General features: G+C 36.9%; 1 protein-coding gene across 1 annotated transcript; it reads left to right on the top strand.

Annotated features, from left to right (window-relative positions):
- Positions 1-777: 777 nt before the first annotated feature.
- On the top strand, positions 778-9,140 carry LOC146472131 (RING finger protein 150-like). The gene is made up of 6 exons (XM_085120722.1): positions 778-1,628; positions 3,059-3,124; positions 4,602-4,684; positions 5,689-5,782; positions 7,926-8,079; positions 8,525-9,140. The coding sequence occupies exons 1-6, from the start codon at positions 933-935 to the stop codon at positions 8,644-8,646; spliced, it is 1,215 nt and encodes a 404-aa protein (XP_084976848.1). The 5' UTR covers positions 778-932; the 3' UTR covers positions 8,647-9,140.
- Positions 9,141-12,764: the final 3,624 nt, after the last annotated feature.

Genomic DNA, 12,764 nt, shown 5'->3' with positions numbered 1-12,764 from the left:
TGTTGCTACCCGTGCACGACGATGTTCACCAGGGGCTTGCATTTTGTAAGAGATTCAAATTAAAACCCACAAAGACATGTATGCCAATTAACGACCCATAATTTGATGAATCTTATTCATGGGTCTTAACCTACGGCGAACTTATTAACAAGTTTCGTCAGATACGGAAGAAAAATAATATTCCATAACGACTGTGTTGATATACTTGGGAACTTATAGGACGCTCTTTGATTTCCTCTACCTTTTCTCGCACCATCTTGGACATCTTGCCTCTTAAGAGCAATATCAACATACATGAGGGATGACGCGCGGAAAGAATATGGTAATCACTGCGGTCGTGATTCAGGGTAGAACCTCCGTTACACTTTCTAAAGAGAAATCAAGGTTAAAAAATGTGCAATTTGGAAAATTAAAAGCGACAACATCACATGCCACAAAAAGTCCGTCACGTGGCTGTATGTCTTTTTCTGTCTTTCTGCTGTTTGGCTATGACGTGCTATTTTTGCGGTCAGTATTGGAACAAGGGAAAATTGTGCAAATGTAATGTAATATGATCCCTACATACAGGATCCTAAAAGCTGCACCAATCTTCGATCTAACTAACTATGCTTGGAGCTTTTAAGAAAATAATTGGCAAAATAGAAGCAAAATTAAAATTTTTCCGTGATAGAAGATCAGGCACTAGTAATCTTTTTCTTTTGAGTGTGTATTTACAAACGACTTCAATGACGTATGCGAATATCGCCTCCAGGTGTGTCAATCTAGCGATCACGTGATTTTTTGTTTCAGTTTATCACGATTGGGCAAGATGGCGGAAGAATTGTTTTGTTCCTTCCAGTAGAAATCCTGTTTAGAAGCACTCGCAGTCGCGATATTTCCTTACAGACGGCAAAATTGACAACCTTCTTGAACTGTTCAACGTATTGTGAGCAATGCAGACGATTGGAACTCGTTTTATCGGTCAAGTGGTGGCATTATTAGTTTTCGTGTGTCTTGGGGATTTTGTCAATTGTAGTTTCTACGATGAAAAACAAACTACGGAGTATACGGTGGCTGAATTGAATATTACTTATTGCGATAGATTCGCAAAGAACTGTCATGTAAAACCCTATGATAGAAATGGAAAGTTCGGAAAGCATAGTCCTCAACACGCTACCAGAGGTTGGCTGTATAGCCTGACGGAAGACAACGTCAATGGCTGCAAGAAATTTAATGTGTTAGTGGACAAGAAACCGTGGATTGCTCTCATCAAACGAGGGTCGTGTAAGTTCGAAGAGAAGATAAAAAACGCCCACAACCACAACGCTACGGCGGTGATAATTTACGACAATAGTGATACGATAAAACCGGTGACGATGTCGCATATTGACGCCGATTCTATCGTGGCCGTGAGTATAACGAAAACTCTTGGTGACGAACTTTCTCTGGCGCTCGTCAATCGAACCACTGCGGTATTCATAGATATTTCAGTTGGCGATCACTTTAACACAAATAAATGGCAAGTAAATCCGACCTCCGTTCTTTTCGTGTCTGTCTCGTTCATTGTGCTGATGGTCATCTCTCTTGCCTGGCTTGTCTTCTACTACGTTCAGAGGTTTCGCTATGTTCACGCACGCGATAAAACCGAGGTAAGCAAGAATTAGAAGGAATTTTTAAACATATACAACATATAGAACGTTCCTTGAAAATAAACGTTACATCATAAAGCAATTGCGTGTAAATTCTTCAAGATATATGCGAGCTTTTGTTTTCTATTTGTTTTGAAATTCGCTTTAATTCGCACTTCTCGTAATTGGTTTTCCAACCATTCGCCAATTGTGAAATCAACAATCTGAAATTGACAACCTAGTTTAATTTCTCCGAAATATGTTTAAGTGTTGCTCTGGTCTTTTCTTCCTCTATAGTTTTCGTAATTAACAGTTTCGGAATTTTGAAAAGTTTCGCGTCACGGAAATTAATTTCGATGTTAAACACTTTGCATTTCAATAGAAAAGGTGGAAACAAAGATCCCACTCAGTCCGCCGCCTTCGGTGCGCTGTGAGAACAAGGCGGATAAAATTTATATGTTGTTCCTTTTTGAATTTGTTGATTTCTACCCAAGGCAAAGATTGATTTTTGTAAAGTGGTTTGTCTTGGTGTGAAATAAGTAGCCTTAGGGTAGTGAATGTTTAAAAAAAACCACAATTACTACAACAATATACGCGGTACTGATGAAAAGAAGATAAAAATGTCTCATATGTTTTACTGGCCATTGCACTACTTAGCCATAAACTATTTATGAATGTTTGGTTTTCTCAACAGAGTTAATAAGGTACTGTAATTTGGCCACCGTACTGACATGAGCATTAACCCTTTGCCAGGATTCGCTTTGACGAAGGGTAAACGCTTGAAACAACAGTAGTCAAATCTCTTTACCACTGTTGATAAAAACAAACATTTGTTTCTACTCCCCACTGACGCAGCACCATGGTTTCTTTAGAAACTAACCCTCTTATCCGTAAACTGTTTAAATTGGTTTTTGCTGTGGCTTGTGTGATCATTTTGATCGGCTAAGACTTGCAGAGATATTCCTTGATTTTGCATGATGTTCAGTTGGTTTCTTTTGTGGAGTTACTGGTGTTGAAACAGTAAATAACTGGTAAATTTTTAACATTTGCCAGCACTGTTTTTTTTCCTTCGCTCATTTTATTTCCATTATTATATAATCTGTGAATCCATTCCACTTTGAGCATGAACTTGAGCTACCAGGTCAACTGTGAAATTGTGCAGCTATTTCCCATATTTTGTCAAGGGTATGATTTGTATCAATTTTGTCACTGTTTAGCAGCGCCAGCTGTTAATAACAGTTTGACATATATTTCAGTCTCTGCTGTACAGTTCTGTAAAGAGAAGAATTCAGTCAGTAATAGCTATTGTTATAAATATTGGAACTCTGCTGGGAAAATTTTGCATTAATGCAGCATTGGCATAGAAACTGGGGAACAAACAAACAATGTTTAAATTACATGGTCAGTTTTGTTAAATTTTCAAATATGGTGTCTTTATTTTCTTTCACCAGAAACGCCTGACTTCTGCTGCCAAGAAGGCCATAGCCAAACTCCCTACACGCACAGTTAGTAAAAAGGTAATGAAAAATAAATTAAACAAAGCACTGTTTATATTTGGCAAAAATAGTATGTTTTGTCAATAATAAAACAAGTATAGAGGGGTTCACAATATTAGCTTTTCTGTCGGAAAACTATTTATGGTGTATTGGCCATAATGAGTCCCTTAATCAGGTGATATAGCTTGGTTTCTTTCTATTAGAGTTTTGTCTTTCTTATGAGTTGTGTATGTACATGTCATGACAAATTGAAAATCTAATAGCAATGATCCTGTTTATATTTTTCGGAAAATGTAACCTTGTGGTTTCCATATGATCTCCATATAAAAGTGAATACCCACTGAAACTCCATGAAATGTCACTTGTGTCTTTTTTACTTTCATTCATGGATTCATGGGAACATGAAGTAAATTATTGATGCTTTATCCTGTAAAAAAAATGACCAAAATACTGGGATATCTTTCACTGTTACTAAAATATTTATAATAGTTCAAATACTTATTTTACCACGGAAATTTGGCTTACCTTCAGCCTTTCAGTTTTTACAATTTATTTGAAACATTCCGCTAACAGATTTTGACATGGGTGTGTTATTCAACAAAAGGACAATCTAGTAATGTCTGAAATTCTTAAAATTCACAGCTGGTAACTCTTAATCTTAACCCAAAGAGGAAAGCTCTTAAGCTCTCTTTCTCTTGCCATAGTCATGGAAATTTCTGTTTGATCTACACGTACCATTCCCATGTCAACTGATCCAATTGAAAATTTTGGCTTAATATCTAGAAAGTGCCCCTCAATCCTGCACTGGTTTTATACTTTGCTTTATGATGCCATTATCCAAGGATGTACGGTGTAGCTAAGAAAAACCTCAGTAGGCTCATTCATAAACCTCGCCAGCTATTTTGGACTGTGTGTCTTTAAAATTAGCCTCAAGTGTTTGTGTTCTGTTGAAATTTCAGCTGGCGAGAAGATCTCCTTCACATGGTGAAAGTCACCAGTAACCGGTTATTAGTGACATCCCTGATTATCGAGTCACAGTTTTACTTTAAAAAAATATATGCAATGACAACATATTTAGTTAAGATGAAATGGAAAGCAATATTTTTGTAAATAACCGTTCTGGAAAATTATTTCAAGTCCAGTGTTTCTGTTTTTTTTACATCAGTTAAAACTATGGTTTTGCCCTCCCTTTCTTCTTCTTTTTGTTGCAATAATTTATTGCTTCTTGGGAGGATGAGGTGCATTTAAACCTGATTTTCTTTTAATGTCCCCTAACAGAGCTTTTATTTGAGGAAGGACTTTTTATCGAGGAAATACACAATGCTGTGATCCTTAGAGGAAAAGATTGGTTCTGTTGCTCTACCTTTGCCTACAGTCTTAGTCAAACTCTGTGCAAGTCTTATTGAGACATTTTACTGTCGTTACACAGTATTTGAAGGGTATTATAATTTTTATTTTGTGAGTCTCATCTTTTCTGAAGTACTTGTTTGTTTCCCAGACTGAAGATGATGAATCAGACAACTGTGCAGTGTGTTTAGATGGATACAAGGCCAGCGATGTGGTCCGCATACTTCCCTGCCAGTGAGTGGCACTTTTTAATTCAGTAAAGCACCAGTTACGAGACATTTTAATCATCCGGACCATTCTCTGCTTACTATAATTAGGACGCACATTATATGTAAATAAGACTTGGTCGAGATGCAAGTTATTCAGTTTTTTTCTAGAAAAGGTTGCTCCTTTAAATAGCAGCTCATTCCCTATCTCTATCGCTTATGTTCGTTATTTACATTTCCACAGGCAGTGGCTTCTGCATGCTATTTGTCAAAAAACTTGTAATGGGGGGCTGGAAGTGAGAATGACTACATTATTGTTGGTAGAAATGCTCAGAAAACCGTAATGTGATGTTACCCTGTATATAGTTTCAAATAAATTTACGACTTAGGTGTGGAAGCGATTTTGGTTGTAAGCACTTTGAGTTTCTGCCAAACACTAATAGGGCATAGGCTCATGCTACAAGTAACAGAACTTTGCCTTTGCATTAGCACAAAGCCGCAGAACGTGACCGTCTCATCTGTATTCTCCTGATTTGTGACTGCAAGCAGCTAAGATATTTTATGATTTAACTGTTTATGATTTCCAGAATAAATGTGAATAGATTTTATTTTTCAAGTTATTTATTTGAAAGCCGTGTATGTGACCGGTCAAAATGACCGCCCAACTGAAATTTTGTCTGGACAAATTGTCATTTTAACCGGACATTGTCCAATGACCAGCCGTTATTTTGAGCCCTGAGCAGGGTGCTTGAACTCTTTTTACATTGTTTAAAAACAAGCTTTCTTTTGTAATTATTGAAAAGTCCATGTCTGGAAGTGTTTTGCAAGTTATTGGATGATGGAGTGAAATAGAGCATAATAAGGCTTTTTTAAAGTTGCTGCAAGACAAAGTAAACTTGCTTTGAATACTCTTTGAAAACTCAGTATTTAGTGCATGAATATTCCTTTAATTTTATGTCCAAAAACCAGCATGGACTATGTACTGGTTTTGGTGAAAACCAAGTTCAATCATGGTGACTTGTTTTTCTGTAGGCATGAGTTCCACAAGCTATGCATTGATCCATGGCTGGTAGAGCACAGGACCTGTCCTATGTGTAAGCTCAACATTTTAAAAGAACTGGGACTTGTAAGTATATTTAATGGATATAATTTTCAAGCACTTTATAATTAACTAGTAATAGTTTTCACTAGAACTGCCCCCGCTTTTGAAGATCTGTTTAACACCGGTATATGGTTTTTACTGGATATAAATACTGTGCATACGAATTTTAAAAAAGAAACGTTTGAATATTTATTGAAGTTGACATCCATGTAACTGGTTAGCATATTTATCTGTTAATTACATCCATTTTGAAATCACTGGTAATCCTTGGAATCTGATTGGTCCAAAATGGTGCAATTTGGGAACAAATTGCACCATTTTTTGCTCTAAATTGCATCCTTTCTTTAGCCCATCAAAATGGAAGTGAAGTAACACAAATAGAATATTAATATTGACAATGATATTCTGTGATTTCAAAATGGATGTAATTAAGTGGTAATTGAACTTCGTGTCGTGCAATTTTGGTCTGAAATCATACTTGTGATTTCAAATCAAACTCGCGCTGCGCGCTCGTTTGATTTTGAAATCACGCGTATGATTTCAGACCAAATTGCACTCCACTCAGTTCAATTACCAATATAAATTTGACATTGAAATCTATTACAGTCATAGTTTTGTTTTGTGAAACAGCAACGTATTGTATGAATAATTATTTGCAATATATTATCCATAAATCAGTTGATATAAATGTATTTCAATTGTAAGGTTAATACTCTGTGTAACCGGAATGTATTGTACGTTAAAAATTTGAGTAATTGTTGGGAAAAATCACTATAATAACCATAACAACAACAATAACTAAACTTGCGACAATGTATAAATCTATCAATATATAATCATCTGCAGTATATTTATGTATAAATCAGGCAATAGAAATCTATTTCAATTGCTGCTCGAAGATGTGAACTCGTGGTTTGAAAGGTGTGAAGTCGTGTTTGCAAGACCTTGACACACTGCAAGAAGATGGCAAAACGCGATGGTTGAAATGCGATTCTATTCAGTGCTGCTGAATGCTTTTGAATTCAAATAAATCACTGAACTGCAAAATACTCACCCTGAAACGCTGCTCGAAGACTTGAACTCGTGGTTTGAAAGGCTGCTAAAGATGCAGAAGATGGCGAAGCGTGACTTCGTGGTTGCAAGACCTTGACACGCTGCTAGAAGATGGCAAAACGCGAACTCGTGGTTGAAATGCTGCTAAATGATGGCGAAATGCGAACTCGTGGCTGCAAGACCTTGAAACACTGCTAGAAAGAACTCGAAATGCTGCTAGCGGACGACGAAACGCAAACTCTTGCTCGCAAGACCTTTAATTTAAACGCTGCTCGAAGACCTCCGGTTGCAGAATGACAGCTACCCGACAGCACCTTGTGCGCTTTCTGAAATATTACCCGAGACGACCGTGCGTGCCTGGTTTGATCAAATCGAGATTTTTTGCGCATACTAACAAATTTACTTACAGTACTTACTTTCTTACATTTTGAAATTCCTTATATGTATACACGCGGGGAATCCTAGGGTGCCTCCTCGGGTTTTGGCCTCTGGGCCAAAACCCTGCGAGGGCAATAATGCTTTAGAAATACACAGGCAAGTAAAAACTAGCGATATAATGTTCCGATGTTTCGGCAATGTTGAACTCGCTTATATTATTCAAACGTCGGAACATTATATCGCTAGTTTTTACTTACCTGTGTACTTTATAATATTAGTATGTTTATGATGTACTGCTACAAAACTTGCATAGATGAAAACTGCACCAGTTCTAATTTTCTAAACTAAAATCAAAATATTTGCTCTGTACCAGACTGGTACAGATCCAAACCTGAACCTGCTTCTGTAGCATGTACTGTCAAAACCTTTTAATTCCTAATATCAACATGTATATTCTCCCTCATTTTGTACATATCTATTATGGGATTAGTTTAGAGAATTTGTTTATCAATCAATGCATGTTATCTTTGGTGGGTGATCATTTCCTTCATAATTCTCATGATCTGAATGTTTAATCAGTGAATACAATGGAAAAGAGGCCTCTGCTAGCAGGGAAAGAGGCTGGTCACTGTAGGTACTTCAAGGGTAAAGGGCCTATATTTGGGGGTATATGTTGGAATTCCAACCTTGCCTTCCTTGGAAACATTTGATCTGAAGATTGTCATGTTCTTTTCAGAGTAGTGACGAGTGTCGCAATCAAGACGTGGAGGTAGGAACATCAGAACTGCCAGAACAGCCAGACCATCATATTGCTGCTGATAACCAGGGTGTGGTTATGAATGAAATTGAACCTTCTGTCAGTGAGCGGAGGCCAAGCTCAGACACTTCAGGTATGTAGCTTGTTTCCAGTTCTCATATTTTAAAATAATAATTTTATTGGTTGTATTTGATGTCAATTTAATATTCATTTGGTGATGTTGAGAGTGAAAACTTGGACCTTTAACCCAGGGAAAGTATGGTTTTCTGATTTTGCCAGGGGAAATCAAAGAGTAAAAGGGAATGTGTATTGTTGAATAAGTGAAAGGCAGCATTTGCAGAAAAAGAGACCTGGGCTACATCTGCAAGGGTCTTAGAGGCCCTTGGAAAGGAGAGATCAGTTATGGCAAATGTAGTGTCAAGTTTGCTGCTGCTGATTTTTGGAACACCATACATCTAAGCATCAAGAATGCTGCATCTCCCCTGTGCTTTAGAAAGAAGCTTAAAGCTCATTTGCATTTAATGTTGTTTTGACTGTGCAGCGTTTGTTTATATCTGTTTTCATTGCACCTTTTACAGAGAGCTCCAGTGTTTCTGGATCTGGGCGTGTCCTTCATGTTAGTGCTGAAGTCAATTGGGAAAGGGACGACCAGTCTAGTTCAACATCCAACTTGGTTGAACATATCAATCTGCGAGCTTAGCATCATTAGCTCTTATTTCCTTCTTAGTTATTGTTATATTGAATCTCAAGTACTTCAGGGTGCATGTAAATAGACATCTTAGTCCTTAATAGATTGGTTGTTACCTAAGAAACTCGTGTGGTAACATGGAGTCAGTATTTTACAAGTTGTGTATCAGTCCTCTTGACCATCTCCCTTTAGGACGCACAGACAGTCTAAATAATGGCAGACAGCTTCAGCTGGTCATTTGTATGTCCACTGTTCATTTGTGTTTGCTTTTACCAGCAACAGTGCCTTAGTTATTTGATTAGTAGGCTTATACATGTAGGATTATTTAAAAAAGTTATGATGAACAATGTTTGAGGAGATATTTATAGCTTGGTACTAGTTTGTCATGGATTTTTTAATCGTGAACTGTAAGCAAATTTTTTTTTCTCTTACAAAGACCTGCTTGAATAGCAGTTTCTTTAGTCCAGTGCAGTGATGACAATAAACCAAAAGAAATAACTAAAAAAGCTGCTGAGTGTTCATCTGCCTGTCTGACAGTCTGACTAGTGTGATTCAGTATGCCAAAGTGGATGACCAAAAGATTAACTGTTAAACTGAGAGTTTAAAGTTGATTTGTGTTTGTGTCAATTTGACCAGTATGACAGACCAGACCATTGGAATTAATTTGACCACTATTATGTAGTAGTACACTGGAGGATTTATTTAAGATCTTGACCATTTTCATGTACAGTTCAGATCAAGTATTGAATGAAACCCTTCAGGGCCAAGTTGCTCAGAGAACTGTTAACTAAAGGTAAACCAGAGTTAGTGTGAACATGAATTCCAGGTTAATCACTTTATTGATAGAGAGTTTTGCCTGTCAGTTAAAATGACTTGGACTTTTTTCTACCTTTTTTTTAAATTTAGTTTTGAAAACATTATTCAATGAGCGAGATTAGTGTATTAGTGTTATTAAGCTTTTGAACAGCTAGGCCCAAAGGGCCTGGGCTGGGAGAGATTTGATAACATTTTTTGGAAACTTGGAATGACTGTGCCTTTTCTTCGTCACAGCCAAAAGGGAAGCAGTAATCTTGTATGCCTGCTAGAAGTGGAGGACAAATTAAGATCCAAGTTTAGCTTGCACATGTGAATACTTTAATTTAAGAGCATCTGTGAAGAACTCATTCATGATATTGTAGTAGTGAACCAGTATTTGGATCAAATTCATCACTTTCATATTAAATTTATTTTCAATCAATCTAATACTATGGGTGCTTAGCTCTTGTTGCCATCTATATGCTTTTGTGTTTACCATCCTTGAGAAGATTGTGGTCATGATTTTGGTGCTTCACTTGGTCAATGAAAGGATTTTTTTATTAGTATTAAAACAATTGACAAATAAACCAAATCTTGTAGTTCCCGTTTGTAATCAGTAGTTCAAATATACAGACAAATTAGGAGTTACATTTATCTTCTGGGATATTATTTATTTTAGTTGTGTGGAGAGTCTTGTTTACTTAGCTGAAACAGAATAGTCTTGCACTTTTTTTACCCAATTTTTCTTGTTTTGTATACTGAAGGAGTACTTGTTAAGTCTACATTGCTGGAACATGCTGCAGTGTCTTGTTCTCACCAAGGACCCACCAGAAGTATAAACAGACATAGTAGGACATACTACTCACTCAAACCTGAAACACTGCTTTTTTTTTTTTTTTTTTTTTCAATGCAGTAGGAAGATTTGTGGTAGCAGTGTTTTTGATTTGTAATAGCAGCACTAAGGATTCCATCCACGGACTCAACAAATTCACCTTGCATAGCATGATGAACAGCACCACAGGAAATTACTGTTGGGTAACTTCCATTTGAATGGTCAGACTTCAGAATGTCATCCATAGACACCTTGTACAGAAGAATGAACAGCACTATAAGGAGATTCTACTCTCCACCAACTGAACACTGGTCACACTTTTTGAGATTTACACTGATGTGGAACATAAACAGCATTAACTAGCAGTATATTTGAATGTTTCACATTTTAGGTTTTTATTCACAGATTCAAAATGCATAGGTACATGTACGTCTCCCTGTGCACACTTTCTTTAGAAAACAGCTGTACTCTCACTGATTTGTAATTGTGAACCTTCCATTCCCAGGCATGAACAAAACAAGCATGGGGAAAATACTAAATAAAATAAACAAGTAAACAGCACCACATGAAATTACTGTTTGGCAGCTTTCATTTGAACAATGACACTTAAAAGTTTCATCCACAGACTCAAAAGCTAGAACCACCTTTTACAACATAATTAACAGAACCACAGGAAAGTATTTGGCAGTGGCCTTCCTTTGAATGGCCACACTTAAAGTTTTCCATCCACAGACTTGAAGTTTAATTTGCATTACATTACTTGATTTTCAACGCTGCAAATGAAAGAAATAAAGATTGATCTAATTTGGTATGAATATTATTTTCCAAGTACCAGAAGGCTACATGTAAATAATGTCAAAAAGTAATGTTTAACTTAAAGGGTGCTCATATGCTTAAGGCAAATAAATGTGTAAAAAGTTTAATATTTTGGTTGTCTATTGTCTTGTCCTTGGTGGGATTAATATTGATGTTCAGGTGTGCATTTCTCAAAGCTCCTGAAGATCTTTCAGACCCAAAAAGTAGTTTTCTTATCCCTTTTCTACAGATTGATGGTTGTTTTTCGTACAAACAACTTAAAAATAATGTTTTTGCTTTCAAAATAATCAAGAATGGAATTTTTGGTTGTGAATTTTGTGCATATAAAATTTAAGTTTTTCAGGTCCGAAATCTTTGAGATTTTGAAAAACGCACACTTGGTACATGGACAAGCCTCCTGCATAGCCTCCTTCACAGGCAGTCGGGTTAAGGGAAGACATTGAGAGTAATATACTCCCCTAAAAACAATTATGCAGGACGCTATATAGGTACCTGATCATTTTTAAGGTTGGACAGATCTGATGTACAAATTCTTGGCAATTTGGCTATTATCCAGGCCCGTAGCGGGGGGAGGGGCAGGGGGGGCTTGAGCCCCCCGAGAATTTTTGGAAGTTAAAAAGCAATGTGCCCAAAAATATATAATTAAAACAAATTAATGTTGAATTCTGACGCTGCAAGTGCCTTTTCACAACCTTTTATAGTCTGTTTACTACCTGTCAGTTTCCTTCGCTAACAGGCACTCCTATCTTGTGAATCGGAAATAAGAATCAAAATGGACTGAAATCAACCAATCTGAAGCCGTGAAAGCTGTCAAAATAAACTACTTGTTTTCTAAGACATCCGCTCATTTTAAGCAATACAAATGTCCTTAGTTTATAACAATTTAGTGTTCCCGCATTGTCAAACAAAAAAGCCACACAAATATGTCCTCAAGACCAGAGAAAAAAATTCTCCTGCATTCGGATTCTTACTGCCCGATTCCAAATTTAAAAAGAGAAAAATTTGTCGTCGTTTGTCTACGTCGTCCTTCAAACATGAAATTAGGAAACTTCACGTAGTAAAGGCAAAAACATGACGTGAGAGTGTCATCCAGGTGCAAAATTATTGTTTTACTTACTAAATCTACCGGGTTTTTTTGATGCTCTTGTTGCATCTTAAACTCCCAGGTCAGTCTGTTTTTGAGTGACAGTGGTGGGATGGGGGGGGGGGGGGGGTGGTAGTTTTGTTTCACCATTTTGCGAAGCCCTCTGAGTTGATTTAGCCTTGCTACGGGCCTGTTATCATACAGTATAACTGACTTCCACAGTAATCACTTCCTTCCTGATCACAGAAAACATTATTAATGAGATGAACCAATTCACAGATTAAAGCAAGAAGAGTTATTTGTTACATGTTGGAAAAAGACCCCAAAGAAAAGTCATGACTAGTTACATCTTAGTCCTCCTATGCAACCAATTTTAGACTCATTGTGCAATGCTCCTCCCCGACAAGGGTATGGAGGAGGTGCTTAAGACCTTTTCTGAGATTGAAATTAACAAATTATTAATTTTATTGCGCAGTTTGTTGGGAGTTGGAAACCTTACCATGGACCTGTTATGGTAGAAAGGTTTCAACAGGAACTTAGAAATTTAAAGGTGTTTATGTGTAGAAGAATGGACTTATCACACCATGCAAAACTGTTCTGAAT

The sequence above is a fragment of the Pavona decussata genome, unplaced genomic scaffold, assembly GCF_977016875.1.
Source record: "Pavona decussata unplaced genomic scaffold, jaPavDecu1.1 SCAFFOLD_102, whole genome shotgun sequence".
In the NCBI taxonomy this organism is placed as follows: domain Eukaryota; kingdom Metazoa; phylum Cnidaria; class Anthozoa; order Scleractinia; family Agariciidae; genus Pavona; species Pavona decussata.
Note: the sequence above shows the minus strand (reverse complement) of the source record. Positions and strands in the feature narration are given on the sequence as shown.

What these genes read in the sequence shown, in the direction of transcription:
- LOC146472131 (XM_085120722.1), top strand. Translation starts at nt 933, where the DNA reads ATGCAGACGATTGGAACTCGTTTTATCGGTCAAGTGGTGGCATTATTA. An exon ending in CACGCACAGTTAGTAAAAAG is followed by an intron (nt 3,125 to 4,601) that starts GTAATGAAAAAT and finishes TTTGTTTCCCAG; the next exon opens with ACTGAAGATGATGAATCAGA. An exon ending in GTCCGCATACTTCCCTGCCA is followed by an intron (nt 4,685 to 5,688) that starts GTGAGTGGCACT and finishes GTTTTTCTGTAG; the next exon opens with GCATGAGTTCCACAAGCTAT.